The sequence below is a fragment of the Crocodylus siamensis genome, chromosome 9, assembly GCF_052110815.1.
Source record: "Crocodylus siamensis isolate JL-2025a chromosome 9, ASM5211081v1, whole genome shotgun sequence".
NCBI lineage: Eukaryota > Metazoa > Chordata > Crocodylia > Crocodylidae > Crocodylus > Crocodylus siamensis.
Genome location: NC_143403.1, coordinates 45,489,574 through 45,509,730, shown reverse-complemented (window position 1 = coordinate 45,509,730; position 20,157 = coordinate 45,489,574). Strand labels below are relative to the sequence as shown.

Genomic DNA, 20,157 nt, shown 5'->3' with positions numbered 1-20,157 from the left:
CAGAGGAGGGCCACTCACATGATCGGGGGCAGCAGGACAGGCCCTACGAGTAGAGGCTATGGGACCTGAACCTGTTCGGCCTCCACAAGAGAAGGCTGAGAGGAGATCTGGTGGCCATCTATAAACTTACCAGGGGGGCCAGCGGAGAACAGCTGTTCCCCTGAGCACTACCAGGAGTAACTAGGAATAACAGCCACAAGTCGACTGAGAGTAGGTTCAGGCTAGACATCAGGAGGCACTACTTCACGGTCAGAGTGGCTAGGATCTGGAACCAACTTCCAAGAGAAGTGGTGCTTGCTGCTACCCTGGGGATCTTCAAAATGAGGCTAGATAATCACCTAGCCGGGGTTGTTTGACCCCAACGTTCTTTCCTGCCCGGGGCAGGGGGTTGGACTTGATGATCTGCTTAGGTCCCTTCCGACCCTACCTACTATGAAACTATGAAACTCTGAAAGACAGCTATGTCAGCAAAACTTCATGGTGTAGATCAGATCTGAGAAAGGAAGTTGATTCTTCTTATGTACCATACATGCTTTTCTATGTGGCCATCAACTTTCCCCTTACCTTGTCTGGAAGTGATAACAACAATGTTCTGTTTTACATGCAGCAGCTATCTTTGATTCTGAAGCCCCTGTGAACTGTTCTGAATGAGCATTTTCCACTGAATTTATTCTGGGGAAAAATATTTTCAAATTGGTTCCCTAATCTGAAGTACACATTCTACAAACAGGGAAAATGCTATGAGGAGAGTTAAGGGGATCAGAAATGAGTAATTTGCTGATTCTGCTGTCTCTCTTATTGGAATCTGACTTCAGGCAGCCATCTGCTCGTGTGATATCTTATGACACCCTCCTCCTCAACATTTTTAATAATATTGAGATGTTTCTACATCCCCAGACCAGAAATTTAGACCAAGATGTACTTGTGGTTTCTGGTCATTTGTGGCTTCCGTTTTTTCCAAGGATTTTGTATGGAATTGGAGGCCCCAGATGATGCATTCTGTATGCACTAGTAAATCAAAAAGCTCACAGCATGGGAATGGTGACATATGGCATTTGCTGACGGTGTAGTCAGATGAAGGGAAGTATTTGCATACGTATATAGTTTCAGCATTGTAGTTTGTCCCAGCCAAAGCACTTCCAGGTAGAGGTTTGCAGGCCTCACAGCAGAGAGGGGCATTAAAGACGGATTTGAAAGAGGTCTAGGCACATAATTAGGTTTCTGTTAGGGCTGTGTGAAGCTTCAGTTGCTTATTTGATTTGGAGGAGATTCAGCCCAATTTGGCAGCTGAACCTCCAAATCTGAATTGAATCAGGAGACCAATAAAAATGTCTGAATCAATCCAAAGTCTCTGAACTGATTTGGAAAAGATTAGGAGAAAATTAGGAGATTCAGGCAGTCCCTGCTTAACACCACAGGGAGCTGGACCCAGAGTACATGCCAGTAAGAAAAGGGGGGCAGGGCTGGAGGAGGTGGGAAGGGACCATGGAGCCCCTGCCTGGGGTCAGTGGGTGCCCCGCCCAGCCCCAGCACTCACCGGCTGCTGCCAGGCAGGAGGGTGATCCTCACTGCCCCTCACTGCCCCGTTCTGCATGGGGGGGGGCTCTGCCACGAGCCTCCAGAAGCCCCGATGGCTGCTGCAGCAGCCAGTGAGTGTGGGTCTTTTTTTTTCTATTTTTTTTAAGTGCCAGTATGCTGGGTCCCGGTGGGGCTGCCATTGATGGGGCTGGGAGAGTGGGCAGGGGTTGGGGCCTGTTTGGTTCACCTGAATCGATTCAGGACAGCGATTCATATCACTGAATCAAATCACTGTCCCCCAAATCAGCTGAATCCAAGTCTGAAGCAAATACTAGCTGCTTCTAACAGATCTAGTTTCTATTAAAAGATGTAAATAGTGATGGTGAGTTCTCTCTAGGCACAAGGGGTGCAAGGTCACAGTGCTGGTTCCAAAGAACAGGTGTCAAGGTTTATGCAGCAGAGACAAGGTACAAGTATGGTAAGGTACTCACTTCTCTGCCATCATTTTGTGAAATACATACCTGTAACTTGTGTGCCAGATTGGATTGGAGTGGAAAGGTTGGAGGCCTCATGCACCAAGAACTGAGATTTGGAACTGGTGGTAATGTGAGGAGGTATACAGTGCCAGAGGGAAAATCACTAAGAAAAAACTTTTAACAATTTTCCTCAGGTGTTTTCTTGAGGTGGCCAGACTCTAGCAGTAGATTATTGGGTCTTAGGCAAGGCAATTAGGGATGCATTTAACAATGTACTTACCTGTCTCACAAGCAGGGCAGAACAGAGGCATTGTGAGCTGCCTGGCTAGATGCAGATATTTAATTGTTGGGGCAAGACCTTTCTCCACAGATCAAACACATCTGTTAATGCCTATAGGGAGTCAAAGTCATAATGCCCTGCTGCACCCTACCAGGGACTCTACTGCCAAATGGCACAGTGCACATCCTAAAGCAGAGATGTAGCATAGAAAAAATGTGCACTGGGCAGTCCTCTCATCTCCTGGAGTTTTTATCACTTTTTTAGCTCCACCCCTATATACTGGTCATCAGTTGCAACTTGTTGGTAGACTATTAACCACTAGTCAGGGTTGCCAAACTGTCAGTAAATATACTATCAATAAAATAAATCTGGCTAAAAATTGCTTTTGGCAAAATGTATTTTTTTAAAAATTGCTGTCATTAAAATCAGTAAACAGGCTTAGCTCGATTGAGGCATTGACAGGACAGACAGAGCACAGCAGCACCACATATGTCTTAGTGGGAGTGCAGCAATCTGCAGAGAGCATTCTCTCAGCCATGTGCTGCTGACAACCAAACAGTTTTACTTTTTTATTATCATTAGTATTAAATCCCTAAATTTGAACTCAGCCCTTTTAACTTGGGCCTGGAAGCAGGGGAGGGGCTAGGAGAAGAGTTACATTATGTTCTTTGAAACATATGTATCAGTAAAAATGTTTAGCTGCCAGTAAAAAGCTTGCAGATTGTCAGGAAAAAAAAGTCTTGGGTTGGCAACCCTGTCATTCACCCTTCCTGCCCACCCTCCTTTTCCATACCATGTGACTTGCCCGCAAAGGACCGTAAGCAACAGAGTTCCTGCAAGGTATTCAGGGAATTCTAGTTCTCTAGAGTATCAGTGGAGTTTGCTGCTACCAACTTTCACCCCATTTTTCCTGATGCCCAAACCCATGTCTAGAGGGTGGGGAAAATGCTTATTTCAGTGCCCAAAATGGAATAAATTCTCCCACCAGCAGCAGTGAATTTCACTGTGAAGAACTGAAGACTGAGAATTTCACTGGTGCCCTGCAAAAAGATAATTCCTAGAATACCTGGTGCTTCACACACACTGTCTCACCATGCTCCTTCCTGTTGCCCTCCATGCAGGCAGAGTGAGACAGGCAGTAGACCCAGAGTGAGGTGCCCCCACCGTATGTGGTCCTGAGGAGATAGAATCATAGAACCATAGAAAGGGTTGGAAGGGACCTCAGGGGGTCATCTAGTCCAACCTCCTGCTCAAACAGATTCCCAATTAGATCATCCCAGCCAAAGCTTTGTCAAGCCGGGTTTGAAAACCTCTAAGGATGGAGCTTCCACCACCTCTTTGGGTAACCTGTTCCAGTGTTTTACTACCCTACTAGTGAAAAAGTCTTCCTAATAGCTAACCTAAACTTCCCTTGCTGTAACTTGAGACTATTGCTCCTTGTTCTGTGGTCTGTCATTAATGAGAACAGTCTAACTCCATCCTCTTTTGAACTCCTCTGCAGGTAGTTGAAGACTCTTATTAAGTCCCCCCTCAGTCTCCTCTTCTATAGATTAAATAAGCCCAGTTCCCTCAGTCTTTCCTCATAAATCATGTCCCCCACCTCACATTACACTACTGCCCCATAGGGCCCTGTTTCATGCTGGGACTAGAGAGGGATCGAAGCTCCCTGTTGAACTTACATTGCCATTATCTATGCTGTTCCTTATCCCATTTCAGCTCAGCTCTACAGAGCCTCAGAGTGAGCTCTAGGGATGTTTAATGTGTAACTGCCTTGCTCCCCACGAGGATCCCTTGTTCACACCCTGCAAGACTGGCACAGCTGCTCTTTCCAGTGCTTTGCAATGTCTCCTACTGAAGTTCAGTATTTTTGTTTTTTGGTTTTTTTTGTTTTTGTTTTTGTTTGTTTTTTTAGCATAAACCAGGACACAGCTGCAGTCAAGAAATCCCCAAGATGCTTGTGTGGCCGGTTCAGTCTTATTAGCATGAAACTACCCCGAATTCCTCTGCGCCGCCAGAAACTGCCTAAAGTTGTAGGTAAGGTGCTACTGCTTGTTGACCTCCTGCTCTATGGTTTGTATTCAAATTCTTAGCACAACATGAGGAAAAGAAAACAACTCTAATTTAGGCAGGACACTGACCCCCAAGGTTGATAGTGGTAATGTCAAAAGCTAAGGACTGAGTAATTGACATGAAGCTACCAGTCCCTGTCCCATAACACAGAGATACTGATGCCTTAGCTCTGATTGGTAGGGACCAAGTGTAGGTAACTTCTTAAGACTTGAGCATGTTGCATATGATGACAGTGATTCAGTATTAATGTGTTGTGTCATGATGTATAAACAGAATGCATTGAATGCAGCAATGGATACACAGATGTTTGTATTGTACAGTTGTGTTACAACTATTTCAGACTGCTCAGTCTACCTGACCTCCACCCCTTTTCTTTTACTGGGCCTTCTAGTTTAAGTCCACCATGATGGACCTGGCTTCTAGGCTCCATCCCCCATCTGGTCCACCAAAGTTTTAGCCTTGCACCTCCAGGACTCTGATCTCACCCTTCTAGGGCTATGGGCTTCAAGTTCTTAATTTCACCCTCTTCAGACTCTGAGTTCGTCCCTCTTGGGCTATGAACCCCTGGCCTTGGCTCCACCTCTCTCTGTCACTGGACCTAATTCTGGACCTAACTCTGCCCTGCTCAGGGCCTGTGCCTTAGCTTCCCTGGCTTCAAGCCACTACCATAACTTGGCTTTGGCCTACCTGACTATTGCCTGCATGGGGTTTGTGCCTACCCCTTCCTTCCCTTCCCCCCCTACCCCATGGCAAGGCTTAACAAAAGCTGCATGCCCCTCAGGCACAACTGGGACCTCCAACCTCCTCTGTTCATCCCAAACCCAAACCACCGGTGATAAACACAACAAAAGAATAGCCTTGTTGGCTATAAAAGAAGTTTTAAACACACTGGCAGCCTAACAAAAACACTTCTCATCCTGGGCCTTAACTCCTTGTAAGCCTTCAGCCCCTTATTCACAATCCCCATTGCTACACAATCCCTGTCTGTAGCTCAAGCCACAGCCATTTTGATCCAGAGCTTCTTCCCTGGAAACCTTCAGGGACCAGCTGTCCACCTCAAGCCCTGGATTCATATGTCTCTCAGGAACTGCCTGTTTCTGGTCAGGTGACTTCCCTGGGTTGGCTACGGGTGTTCTTTAATTAGACATGCTGACTTCACCCCATGGCAGCTTACTTCACATGCAGAGCTCTCCCCAACTGTACTATTGTAAAGCAGTTAGCTTGGGAACTCACAGCTTACAAGTACCTGGGGACCTGTTCTTTTGAAGCTCCTAATGATCAGACGTTCCCATCTGAGGCTCTCCATGCAGTTGTTTTCATCTCTTAAGGTAACAAGGGCCCTGTGCTCCTGTTACAGTCCCATCAACCTGCAGCCTACAGCAAAATTCCAGTTGGGCATATTTACACCAGGTCAGAGCCCAAACTTGTCACCCTCCACAAATATCTGCAGGAGAACCTAACCTAGGGTTTTATATATAGGTCTGCCTCATCTGCTGGAGTCCTTGTCCTGCTCATCAAAAATAAGGATTGGAGTTTCCACTTATGTATTGATTTTTGGGCACTGAACTGGGTTACCAGTTATCATTAACCAGTATCCTCTGCCCCTCATCCCAGGACTGCTCAATCAACTCCAGAAGGTCTGTGTCTTCACCAACCTTGACCTCTGGGGAGTCTACAACCTGGTGCAAATCTTAGCTGGGGATGAGTGCAAGACCACTTTCAGGACTTACTGTGCATGTCTACATGTTCATTAATGCTCCATAATTTTGGTGCATTGAGTACCTGTAATGACAGGTACTAACTTAGGGTCTATGGGAATGTCACGTGTTTTGCCCTTTCTTGTGCTGCAACTGCATGACTGTTTGCATGAGTGGGTTTTCTGGATGCTTTAAAAGTCTTTCTGGCACATTAAACTAAAAATCCTCAGTGTAGTGTAGTTTGGCTCACCAGGAATTAAAGCATCATATCCATGGATTCACTGCATGCAAACACAAAGGCACTCAAAGACGTGTAATGAGCTTCTTGGTCCACCAGATATCACTGCAACTTTTTTGTAGTTCACCTTTCTGAATTCCTCCCACTTTTTTTTTTCTTGTGTGGTTTGCTGGTTCCCTGCTTCCACAGCTGCATGGTGGGGCATAGGCACAGTGTGGGTGGGGGACTCCAGGCCAGGAGGGTACTGCTGGACCATACTGCTCTCCTGTGGCACCAGCCGGGAACCAGTTTTAATTCATTTGCAAACCTAGTACATGCAAACAATGATGTGACACTCCAAAATAAACAAGTTTATGTTTTATAAGCCTATTTAATTTAATGAGGATTAAAACTCATGGTGCGTACAGGTGCCCTTAATGTGCCGTAATCAGCATTACTGCTTTTTTCATTACGCTAATGCACAGTAGACTAATTCTGCTATGTGTTACTACATTAGCATGGGTTTTTCCCACTGCACTAATGAACAATAGAATTAATCTACTGCACTCGAAGCATCTCATGTAGACGCACCCAGCATGAGCACTTTGAATACTGAGTTATGTCCTTTGGGCTTATCAGCACCCTAGCGACATTCCAGCACTTTATTAACAATGTGCTACAAGACTTCCTAAACCAATTTGTAATTGCCTACCTACATAATATCCTTATTTTCTCCAAGGACCCTAATCAACATTCAATACACATCCAGGAAATGCTGGAAAGGTTGTATCAGCAGAGCCTATTTGCAAAATGAGTGAAGTGTCCATTGAACCAAACAACAGTTGAGTCCCTTGGTTTAATTTTATCTCCTTCAAATGGACTCCCAGAAGGTGTGGACCACCTGAGAACAGAACACACCCTGGAATGTGAAATAACTCCAAAGTTCCCTAGGGTTCGCTAACTTCTATCATAGAGTCATCACTAGCTTAGCCCAAATAGTGAGCCCCCTTATTATGGTATTATGGAATAACCTCCAGGTCTCCTGGTTTGTACAAGCCCAGGGAGCATTTGACAACTTGAAACAGGTCTTTATCTTTCCCCTATGCTAGGTCATCAAGATCCTGCCTTGCCATTTGTAATAGAAACCAATGCATCCAACACTCCAGTGGGTGCTGTACTTTCCCAACTGCAAGGCCTGGAAAAGACCTTATGCCCTTGCACTTTCTTTTCTTCCAAACTTACTCCAGAGGAAGAAAATGATGAGCGCCTTGACCACAAGCTCCTGGCCATCAGAGCAGTCTTTGAGGAGTTCTGCCACTCCATCTTGAAGGGGCAGATCACACAATACAGATTCTCACAGATCATGAGAATTTAGAATATTTCCATAAGGCAAAAGCACTGATTAAGGCATCTTTGCTGGGTGCTTTTTTTCTCCCATTTTGATTTTCAAATAACTTACCAGCCTGGGCTTAAAAATGGAAAAGTAGATGCTCTCTCCCAAAAGGCAGAGTATGATGCTGACCCCTCACAAATTCTATCAGAGTTAAGCCCCATCTTGAAGTGACATAATGTCATTTGTGCTGTGCCACTGGTGGATCAGCAGTCCCTTCTCCAAGCTGTCACCTCGGAGAAATCCCCACTGAAAAGCAGGCTGCCTTCACAATAACAACCCCACCAGGTCCATAAAGGGGTCATATTTACTCAGGGTAGGTCCTATGTGCCACCAGGTCTGGTTAGGCTTGTTATTCTTCATGTGGGCCATGACTCTCTGTTGGTAGGTCACCCTGGAACTGAAAAGACACTTAGATCCCATTTTGTTTTAGTGGCTATTGCCTGTACAAAACAGTACAGGACTTTGTCCGCTCCTGTGGTATTTCTGCCTGCAGTAAAAGACCCACGCAAAAAACCTATGGACTCCTTAAGCCTCTTCCCATTCCCCCCTACCCACAGTCCATTATTTCATTAGACTTTATTGGGGAGCTGCCCTAACCAAAGGGGTGCTCCACAATCCTGACAGCAATGAATCAACTAACCAAAATGGCCTACTTGATTCCATGTGCCTGTCTGCCCTTTGCCAAAGACATTGCCTAATTATGGTTAGATTATGTAGTTCACCTTAATGGCCACTGTCACAACATCTGACAATGGGTCCCAGTTTGTGTCCCGGTTTTGGCACAAGGCCATGTGCCTGCTAGAGGTCCATGTTCAGCTATCTTCCACAGATGAAGAGCTAAGCCAAGAGAACAAACCAGATTCTGGATTCTGATAAAAAAAAAATCCTTAAACTCCTCTAACAGAGTTTTTGCTCCAATTGTTGATTGAGATCCACACTGGAGTTTGGAGGGACCTCCAGAAGACCCAAACTAGCTCCAAATAAACAGCTGTAGACACTGCATGGTTCTGAAGCTCTCCAGGGCTTCAGGAAAATTAACATGATACACCTGAGTTCACAAACCATTGATGTATAAAGGTCTGTCTGGACCCCAACACTATTGATGTCATAACCTGAACATCATCAGTCATGACAAACATCACATAACCCTTCATATCCAGGTCTGACTGTGATGGTCTTGACCTTAAGGTTTGGATGTACACACAGCCCCACATCACAGCATTTAAAACAGGGCAGGTAACCACCCCATTTCCCTTTCATGGTAGTAGCCAGTTCTAAGTTTTCTTCTTCCCCCAGGTGGATCAACGCCTGTCCACTAAGCAACAGTTTGGTAGAAGAGTGAGGAAGGGTCTTGGTTGGTGAGGTCCCAGCCAAAGGTCCCCTAAAAAGTTTCCGCTTGCCTCTTCTATGGCCCAAAACCTGGGTCCCATTGAACCCCTGGGAATTGTTGCAATCCAGGTCCACCTCCATAAAGCTTTCAGCCATACAGGTGGCCTCATCCAGAGTGGACATCTGTTGCTGATAAGCCCACTTCTGCAGTCCCACTGAGAGTTTGGGACAAAGCTGTTCTGAAGTCCACTATTTCTTACATCAACCATGACTCCAACGTTAACCAGGGGGTATAGAAGTCTTTCAAACATTGAGCTGTGGTTCAAGGCTGAGAGTCAGGATTTAAATGCCTTCTGTCTAATTCTTTTCTAGTTTGCCTCCTCTGTTAGACCCAGATGGTCCAATATAGAAGCCTTAACAGTCTTATGATCCTGACCAAAGCAGCCTTCAGGTTTCACTAGGCTGCCTGAATTTACCCATTTAAAAAGGGTGGTATTTTAATAGCCCAGAGTTCCTGCAGCCAGTGGTAGGTCTCAGCCACCTGCTGAAAAGCTTTCAGGTCATCATCCAGCCCCATTTTTTAAAGTAATTCACCCTCCTCTATCAGAACAGGGTGACACACCAACCTATGAAAGGGTCTTTTCACAGTCTAGGACAGGGGTGAGCAATTATTTTGGGTGGAAGGCCACTTAAGTTTTGGTGAGCTGTCAGGGGCTGCATAGGTAACCCTGCACCTTGACAGTTGCCCCTCCCTCTGGTCACCACATTGGGATCAGAAGTCCTGCCCCCTGACCTTCGCCACAGAAAGTACTTCCCCTCACTGCCCCCCCCATACTCTTTTTAGGAGGAGGGGTTACCATCTTAGAATAAGAAAAACACCAAATCATACACTAGAAGTCAAACGCCTACTAAAAATATTCTAATTTTATTATAAAAAATATTTGTCATGACTTGTGATTGCGTATTGTATATAGAAGGGATTTCATAATAACTCCAAAATAAAGTGTCACTTTTATATTGTGTCTGTATGATGGGGTGTGGGGTGTGTGGGGAGTGGGGTGTGGAGGTGTGGGGGTGGGTGGGTCATGAGAGGGTCTGGCTGTGTAGGATGGCATAGGGTATGTTGGGCTATATGTATATGTTGATGGGGTTTGTGGGCACAGGGTGTGGCTGTGTGGGGTATGAGAGAGGATGGGGGGTGTAGGGACCCCCCGCACACTCTCCCCATGGCATACAGACTGTGCTGTCTGACAATAGCAGGCAGAGAGGCCAAGGCGCTTATGGCTGATGCAGGCACCTGGTGGGGTGCAGCTCTGGCCAGCGCTGCACGTGGGGGTGGGGAAAGCACACCCTGCCCAGCTGCCTCTATTACCAGAGCTCTGCACCGCATGCCTACATCTCCTCCACTCAGTGGGGGAATCCCCACACTGGAGCCTGCTGCCTTCCTTGCCCACTACTGTTCAGGTCTCCACGCTCCACCAGAAGTGGAGGGAGCCCCACCCCCTATTTTCATATGGAGTGCAACGGGGGCTTCCCTGCTGCAAGTGCAGGAACTGCAGGCATGCCATGCTCAGCCCCTGCAATAGAGATGGCCAGGCAGGCTGTGCTGGGGCTGCACTCCTCACCCCCAGTGCAGCACTGGCTGCCTCTATCGGAGGGACTCTGTGCCGCACACCTGCTCAACCCTCTAGAATATACTGCACAAACTGCTCCTGCTGTTGCTTCCACTGGCATTCCTGCTGCTATAGTTTCATGGTGCAGGCCATCTAGCCATTTTAACAGGACTTCTGACTCCATGGTTCTGAGTAGGCTTAGACTATATGCATTCTCCATCACATGTAAGCAGGTCACTCATCCAGTTTCCTTATCATGGCCAGTCAGCTCTGAGTTCAGGGTTTTCAGCCAGTTGGTTTTACGTGGGCCAACCTTGTAACAACAGTAAATAGAATAAGCAACACAATGAACAAGCATGTAAACAACAAACAAACAAACAGAACTAAAACCATCTTTTTGAGCCTCCATCTTTTTGAGCAGGGACCGGGACATCCCCCAACTGGGATCCCCAGCGGACCCAGGGGAGGTACTGCCAAGCCCAGGGTCAGTGAGGACCTAGTCAGGGAAGTTCTAGACATGTTCAAATCAGCATGTCCTGACAATATACACCCCAGAGTGCTGAGGGAATTAGCAGAGGTCATTGTGGGACCCCTGACACAGCTTTACGAGCACTCGTGGTGCTCTGTGGAGGACTGGAAAAGGGCCAATGTGGTCCCCATTTTCAGAAAAGGTAGGAAGGAGGACCCAGGAAACTACAGGCCCATTAGTCTTACCTCAGTCCTGGGGAAGCTCTTTGAGAAAATTATCCAGGAGCACATCTGCGAGGGACCAGCAGGGGAGATCATGCTTAGGGGCAACCAACATGGGTTCATTTGAGGCAGGTCCTGTCAGACCAATTTGGTGGCCTTCTACAACCAGGTCACAAAATCCTTGGATGCAGGTGTTGCAGTGGACGTAGTTTTTCTGGACTTTAGGAAGGCCTTCAACACTGTCTCTCACCCCATTCTCATTAAAAAACTGATGACTGTGGCATTGATGCCTACACAGTCAGATGGGACACAAATTGGCTGGAAGGCCGCACCCAGAGAGTGGTGCTGGATGGGTCTTTTTTGACCTGGAGGGATGTGGGCAGTGGGGTCCCCCAGGACTCGATCCTTGGGCCCACCCTGTTCAACATCTTCATCAGCGACTTGGACAAGGGGGTGAAAAGTACCTTGTTAAAATTCACGGATGACACTAAAATGTGGGGAGAAGTGGGCATGCTGGAGGAGAGGGACACACTGCAACTAGATCTAGACAGGTTACAGGGGTGGGCAGATGAGAACAGGATGGGATTCAATACTGACAAGTGCAAGGTACTGCATGTAGGGAGGAAGAACCAGCAGCAGACCTACAGGCTGGGGAAGTCCCTTCTAGTCAACATAAAGGCAGAAAAGGATCTTGGTGTCATTATTGATTCCAAAATGAATATGGGCCGCCAATGTGGGGACGCAGTCAGGAAGGCTAACCACACCTTGTCATGCATCCACAGATGCATCACGAGCAGGTCTAAGGAGGTGATCCTCCCCCTCTTTGCAACATTGGTCAGGCCACAGCTGAAGTACTGCGTCCAGTTCTGGGCGCCGCACTTCAAGAGGGAAGTGGACAACATGGAGAGGGTCCAGAGGAGGGCCACTCGCATGATCGGGAGCAGCAGGACAGGCCCTATGAGGAGAGGCTATGGGACCTGAACCTTTTCAGCCTCCACAAGAGAAGGCTGAGAGGGGATCTGGTGGCCATCTGCAAACTGGCCAAGGGGGACCAGCAGGCTATGGGAGAGCCCCTGTTCCCCCAGACACTACCACGAGTAATGAGGAATAATGGCCATACGTTGATTCAGGCTAGATATCAGGAGGCACTACTTCACAGTCCGAGTGGCTAGGATCTGAAACCAACTTCCAAGGGAAGTGATGCTCACTCCTACCCTGGGGGTCTTGAAAAGGAGGGTAGATAATCACCTAGCCGGGGTTGTTTGAACCCAGCATTTTTTCCTGCCCATGGCAGGGGGTTGAACTTGATGATCTGCTCAGGTCCCTTCCGATCCTACCTACTGTAAAACTATGAAAACATGCTGTCTTCTTTCAGACTTTGAGAAGGGCCATCCAGAATCTGTGCTCTTCCCTCAGCACCACAGCCTTCTCTCTTTATCCCTCCTACTCCCCTCAGGAATTTTTAAACCCTCTCCATGGCTGCTCCTTCATTAGGTGTTAAAATAAAATCATAGAATCTTAGAACATTCTGGCTGGAAGGGACCTTGGGAGGTCATGTAGTCCAATCCCGACTGAAAGCAGGACCATTCCTAACTATACCATCCCAGGCAAGACTTTGTCTACTGGGTCTTAAAAACTCCAAGGATGGAGATTCGACAGCCTGTTCCAGTGCTTTACTACCCTCCTAGTGAGAAAGTTGTTCCTAATATCTAACCTAAACTTCTTTTGCTACAACTTGAGACCATTGTTCCTTGTTCTGTCATTTGCCACCACTGAGAACAGTCTAGCTCCTTCTTCTTTGGAACCACCCTTCAGGTAGTTAAAGGCTGCTATCAAATCCCCCCTCAGTCTTCTCTTCTGCAGACAAAATAAGCCCAGTTCCCTTAGCCCCTCCTCAGAAGTCATGTGCCCCAGCCCTCTAACCATTTTTATTGCCCGCCTACTGGACTTTCTTCAATGTATCTTCATCTTTTTTTGTAGTGAGAGACCCAGACCTAGTCACAGTACTCCAGATTTGGCCTCACTAGTGCCAAATACAGGGGGATGATTTTATAGATTTCATAGATATTAGGGCTGGAAGGGACCTTGGAAGATCATCGAGTCCAGCCCCCCGCCCAAAGGACAGGAAGTCAGCTGGCGTCATAGGATCCCAGTAAGATAAGCATCCAATTTGCTCTTGAAGTTGTTCAATGTAGGTACTTGAACCACCTCCAATGGCAGGCTATTCCAGACCTTGGGAGCTCAGACAGTAAAGAAATTCTTCCTTATGTCCAGCCTGAAATGGTCTTGCAGGAGTTTGTGACCGTTCGACCTCGTCATCCCTTGGGGCGCTCTGGTGAACAAATGTTCCCCCAGATCCTGGTGGTCACCCCTGATAAACTTATAGGTGGCCGTCAGATCACCCATAAGCCTGCTCTTTTCCAGGCTAAAGAGCCCCATGGCTCTCAGCCTGTCGTCGTAAGGTCTGTTTTCCTGACCTCTGATCATGTGCATGGCACTTTCCTCAATCTGCTGGCTCCATACGCTCTTAGCCTTCTTGGCAACAAGGGTGTGCTGTTGGTTCATATTTAACTTATTGTCCACTGTAATTTCCAGGTCCTTTTCTGCAGCTCCTACTGAGATTCCATGCCTTGGTATAGGCCATGGACCAACTGGCTAAACAGCAGCTCTACAGAAAAGGACCTAGAGGTTACAGTGGACAATAAGCTGAAGCGGTGTTAGCCAAGAAGGCTAGCAGTATACCAGGCTGCATTATTAGGAGTGTTGCCAGGAAATTGAGGGAAGCAATTATTCCCCTCTATTCTGTAGTGGGGAGGCCACATCTGGAGTACCGTGTTCAGTTCAGATTTACCCTTGGTGAATCCATGCTGACTCTTCCTAATCATGTTCTCCTTTGAGTGCTTAGAAATGGATTACTTGAGGACCTGTTCCATGATTTTTCAGGGAGTGAGGTGATGCTGACCAATCTGTAGTTCCCCTGATCATTATTCTTTCATTTCTTAATGATGGGTACTATATTTTCCCTTTTCCAGTTGTCCTGGACCGATCTTCACTGCCATTAGTTTTAAAAGATAATGGCCAGAGGCTCTGCAATCACATCCCTTGGGTGCATCACTGTAGTCCCATGGACTTGTACATATCCACTTTTTCTAAATAGTCCTTATCGTGTTCTTTTACTAGGTTGACTGCTCTCCTTCTCCCCAGATTGTGCTGCCAGGCACTGTAGTCTGGGAACTGACCTTGGCTGTGAAGACTGAGGCAAAAATGGCATTGAGTACTAGGGCTATGTGAAGATTCAGGTGCTGATTCAATTCAGAGGGGATTCGGTCCAATTTGGTGGCGGAATCGCCAAATCTGAATCTAATCAGGGACTAATTAGAAGGTCTGAATCAATTTGAAGCTTTATGAATCGATTCAGAAAACATTTGGAGAGCTTCAGTGATTCGGGTAGTCCCTTCTGGCTACAGCAGGGAGCTGGACCCAGACTCCATGCTAGTAAGTAGGGGGCAGGGGAGGGGAGGCTGGAGGAGGGAGAAGGGGACCAAGGGGGGACCTCTGCCATGCCCCATCCCCTGCCTGCTTCCCCCAGCCCCCATGAGCTCCCCTGACCCCCCACCCACTCTTCCCCCCCATGGCTACCCCACCCACCCCAGCTCCTGGTTGTTTGAAAAAAAGCCCTCACTCACTGGCTGCTGCCACGCAGGGGGGTGATCCCTGCTGCCCCCCACTGCCTCTTCCATTAGCCCCTCAACCCCTACCCACTCTCCCAGCCCCCCCCCCCCCCCCAGTTCCCAGTCCTTTTAAAAAAAAAAGTCCCAACTCACCAGCTGCTGCAGCAGCCTCGGGGCATCTGGGGGCTCGTGACAGAGCCCCACATGCAGTGCAGGGCAGTGAGGGGCAGCAAGGATCCTCCTCCCCTTGCCTGGCAGGAGTTGATGAGTAGGGGCTTCTTTTTTTTTTTTTTAAGAGCCAGGAACTGGCGCAGGCGGGGCAACCATGGTGGGGAGTGGCTGGGAGAGTGGGAAGGGGTTGACCTTCCTATTGTTCCTGATATACCCGCATCCCCAAGCGATATTCTCATACTCTTCCCTAGCCTTTTGTCCAAGTTCTCACTTCTTGTAAGCTTCCTTTTTGTGTTTTAGTTCACTGAAGAATTCCCTACTAAGCCAAGCTAGTCTTCTGCCATACTTGCGAGTCTTCCCATACATTGGGAGGGTTCATTTCTGCACCCTCAGTAAGGTTACTTTAAAATACAACCAGCTGTCCTGGACTCCTTTTCCCCTCAGACTAGCTTCCTAGGGGATCCTGCCCATCAGTTCTTGAAGTGAGTTGAAGTCTGCTCTTCTGAAGTCCAAGGTCTGTGCTCTGATGCTCTCCTGCCTTCCCTCCTTTCCTCAGGATCCTGAACTCAGTCATCTTGTGGTCACTGCTGCCTAAGTTGCCATCCACTTCTACATTCCCCACTAATTCTTCTCTGTCTGTATATCAGCTCCAGGTGGCTCCCAGTCTCCCATACAGGCAATCTATTAGCTGCTGCAGCTGATACTGGGTCCTAAGAGATTGAGGGCTATGAATTTCCTTAAGAGTCTTAACAGGCTTTGCTGCTGGTTGTGGCTGGTGCCTTCTCCTAGTTCTCCTGCACACATGATAGTGCATTGTAAGGATGTGAAATCTAGGATTCTCCTTCTCTCTCTTCAGTGTTTTATTCTCTTATTCCCCAGTGGGGAAAGATGAAGACTTGGGCCCCTGAAGAAGCATAAGTATATTTATACTCTGTCACCATCCAGAGGACACCTTTGAGACAAGAATGGCTCTTATCAAGGAGACATGGGGCAGAATCCTATTCCATTTACTTCTCTATTTGATACATACACAGGTATAAACCTCCCATTTTTAGCACTTACATACAGTTTGGGCTTCTGTTTTACCCTGTAGTGAAACAGAATTATCCTGTGCTTGTGCCAGTCAGGAATGTCAAGGAGAGCTTTCACATGTTTTACCACCTGCTGCTTGGTCTCCCCTCACCCAAAGCTGCATCTTTTTCCCAGAAAAAATGCTGTTAATACCAGGCTTTCAGGAACGTACTCTGAAGCCCTTTTACTAAAGTTGGGCCAGGAATTCTCTGGAGACCTGGCAGAGGCTGCATGCTCTTGGAGCATGGTCATCATGGGTGACTTCAACTACCCAGACATCTCCTGAATGGAGAGGGCAATCAGAGACTGGTTTTATCTGCCTTATTAATAGCTGGCAGCACCCAAGTACTACTGCTGCCTTCTGCAGTAGGTAGCTGTGCCAAAGGCACCTTCTTTGAGATGCTGACTTCTTTCCTGCTGAACATGGCATAGCTGTAGCCCCCGAACTGCAATGCAGAGTGGAGTTCACCAAGTCCAGGAAAACATGAACATGGAAACTATAACAAATGCTGTTTTTTTAGGACTGAGGTGGGCAGGGCTTCCTGAGAATAGAGGGTCCTTCTGTGAGGCAGAGCTGGCTGCCAGGCAGTGCTTACTGCAGACTGAACGGAGCTGTGTATTCATTTCCTGAATCATACTGAAGAGAGCTGGCTCCAAATCAGACATCTTGTATAAACAGAGGGACAGGGTGAGAATACCTCCTGGTCTCTATCTTTATGAAAAGCTGCTTCATGCTCAGAAGCTTTACTCCCTGTTAGGCAGGAATGACAAACTAAAGGCACTGAGCTGAGTGGAACAGTTCTGACCTCCAAAGAGAAAGTCCCCGCCACTTCTGTGAACATCTGAAGGAGCCATTGGGCTGGCAGCTAATCTTCTCAGCTATGCTACTGTCATTAAAGTAAGGTGCCTGGGGGCCAGGGTATGACCTGACCCTTGGGTCCTGCAGAGAAAAAGGCAGTTGCGAACTAGTCGGTAGTGGGTGTCCTTGCATATGCCTGCACTCTCTAGGGTATGCCTGCTTGCATGTCAGGCAGCCTGAGAGCCTGTTTTTATTGCCAGAGGGGCTGTTATTTCATTGGAATGAAATGCTTTGGTCACAGGATGATTTGTTTGTTTTGGCTCTTGCACTTCACCATCTGGCTGGAGCTTGATCTCCCTCCAATCCCCCAGTTCCTTGGCAATAGGGAGGGGAAGTGCCAGGGTTTAGCATAGAGGAAAATCAGTCTCTAAATTAGAACAAAAGGCAGCTCACTTCATCAGCTGGAGTCCCAGAATAGCAACAGCACACCTGTCTTTTCCCAAGAGAATCACTTTTTTGTAAAGCTAAACTGAGATTTAACTAATATTCAGATCAGGCAATGGTAATGCAGAGACATCTGATACGGAATTGCAAGCAGACACCCAAAATCTCTGAGCTCTTTCTGGCTTCTGAATTCTTCATCCTCCCTGGGTTCACAATCTATATAGTATCATTAATTACATGTTCCAGTCTGCACTTTGAGTATATATCAACATAAAGATTTAGTCATGAAGACAGAGTTATGTGAAGAGCTTACAGCAAGGACTTTTGTCCCAGTGCCCACGTGTAATACTTTATCAAGTCTTGTCACCACAACCATTGTTTAACAAGAACTGTCTGGAGAATTTATCAGATAGGTTTCTACCATCTACTAGGTGCCTTTCCTTCTGGTAAATTATTTCAATTATTTTGTTTTATTATTGTGGCCAACAGGTGGCCCTTCTCTCTACTTGACTGAACACAATGGAGTCTGGCCTTAGTTCTGACAGAGTTAATGCAAAATATCTCTTACTTTAGTTATGCTTTAAACAACACCATACAGGGTGCATCTGCACGTGTATATTAATGCGATACAGTTAACTCTAGTACTAATCCCACTGGAGTTTATCACTCCTAGGCACTCATTTACATGGGTGCCTAGGATTGTAGCACAATGAACTGAGTCGTAGCAGCCCCAGCTGGCAGAGGAACCCAGAGGGTCAACCTGCCAGCCTGGGGCTGCTCCCCCTGGCTCAATGTAATGTGAAGGGGCTGGCTGGGGCATGAGAGTGCTTCAGTGTAGGACTAGCCATCAGGCAGCCCCAACATTGAAGCACCCTTGTGCCCCAGCCAGTGAGGGCAGCATTTACACACGCACTGCTGTGGAGTAAAAAAATTCCACAGCAGGATAGTAGTTGTAAATACAAGTATTGTCCTGCTGTGGAGTCAGTTCGTTTACTCCAGCCTAATCGGGGTGTATAAGTAGACACATGATGTTTACTATGCAGCTAATTACTGTAGTCTACTGTGCAGTAAATATGTCATGTAGACATGCCCACAGTTTATTTCTTTACACAATGAGGGATGCATACAGGACAAAAGTATTTATCCTAAGGGGAGAATATCCCTTACACTCATAGAATCATGGAAAATTAGGGTTGGAAGGGATCTCAGGGGGTCATTTAGTCCAGTTCCCTGCTCAAATCAGGACCATCACCAGCTAGATCATCCCAGCCAAAGCTTTGTGTACCTGGGTCTTAAAAGCCTCCGAGGATTGAGATTCCACAACCTCTCTGGTTAACCTGTTCCAGTGTTTTACTACCCTCCTAGGGAGAGAATTCTTCCTAATACATAATCTAAACTTCCCTTGCTGCAACTTGAGACCATTGCTCCTTGTTCTGTCATCTGCTGCCACTGGGAACAATCTAGCTCCATCCTCTTTTGAACCCCCATTCAGGTAGTTGAAGGCTACTATTAAATCCTCTCTCAGTCTTCTCTGGACTAAATAAGCCCAGTTTCCTCAGTCTTTCCTCATTAGTTATGTGCCCAAGCCGCCTCACCATTGTTGTTGCCCCCCTCTGAATTCTCTCCAATTTGTCCACATCCTTTCCATAGTGAGGGACCCAAAACTGAACACAGTACTCCAGATGTGGCCTCATTAGAGCTGAATACAGTGAAAGAATCACTTCCCTTGATTTGCTGGCAATACTTCTACTAATGCAGCCCTGTATGCTGTTAGCCTTCTTCATAACAGGGCACAATGTTGGCTCATATTCAGCTCATTGTCCACTGTAACCCCCAGGATCTTTTTCACAGAGCTGCTGCCCAGCCAGTCAGCTCTTGGCCTGTACTAGTGCATGGGATTGTTTTATCCTAAGTGCAGGACTTTTCACTTGTCCTTGTTGAATCTCATGAGATTCCTTTTGGCCCAGTCCTCCAGTTTGCCTAGGTAACCCTGAATCCTAGCCCTACCCACCAGTGTATCTACTACTCCCTCCAGCTTAGTGTCATCTGCTGAGGGTGCACTCTGTGCCATATTCCAGGTTGTTGATGGAGACATTGAACAAAACCAGCCCCAGGACCAACCCATGGGGCACTCCACTTGATACCAGCTGCCAACTAGACATCGAGCCATTGATTATTACCCTCTGAGCCCAATGCCCCAGCCAGTTTTCTGTCCACCTTACAGTCCATTCATCCAGCCTATACTTCCTTAGTTTGCCTGAGAGAATGTTGTGGGAGACTGTATCAAAAGCCTTGCTAAAGTTAAAGTACACCACATTCACTGGTCTGCCTGCATCCACAGAGCCACTCATCACATCATAGAAGGCAGTCAGGTTGGTCAGGCATGACTTGCCTTTGGTGAATCCATGCTGACTGTTCCTAATCACCTTCTTCTCCTCCAACTGCTTAGAAATGGAGGGATAGATGCCTAAAAGAAGTAAACAGAAGATTCTAGCAATGGAGCTACCATGAGAGCTTCAGCTTCTTCAGCCATGATATGCACCTAAGGGACTATGGCGTGTTGGGAAAAGATGGCATCCATCTCACACCAAAGGGGAAGAAGCTTTTCTCAGCTAGAATGGTAGACCTTCTGAATAGGGCTTTAAACTGAGATGACCTGGGGACAGGCCATCAACTACTAGCAGAAGCTGGAGAAATGGCAACCTCAAAATCAGCATA

General features: G+C 47.1%; 1 protein-coding gene across 1 annotated transcript in view; it reads left to right on the top strand.

Moving 5' to 3' along the window:
- SCARF2 (scavenger receptor class F member 2) overlaps positions 1–20,157 on the top strand; it is a 179,215-nt gene that overhangs the window by 117,644 nt on the left and 41,414 nt on the right. Inside the window, exon 9 of the mRNA XM_090062358.1 lies at positions 4,187–4,308. Within this exon, the coding sequence (XP_089918484.1) occupies positions 4,187–4,308 (122 nt within the window). The remainder of the gene's footprint in view (positions 1–4,186; positions 4,309–20,157) is intronic.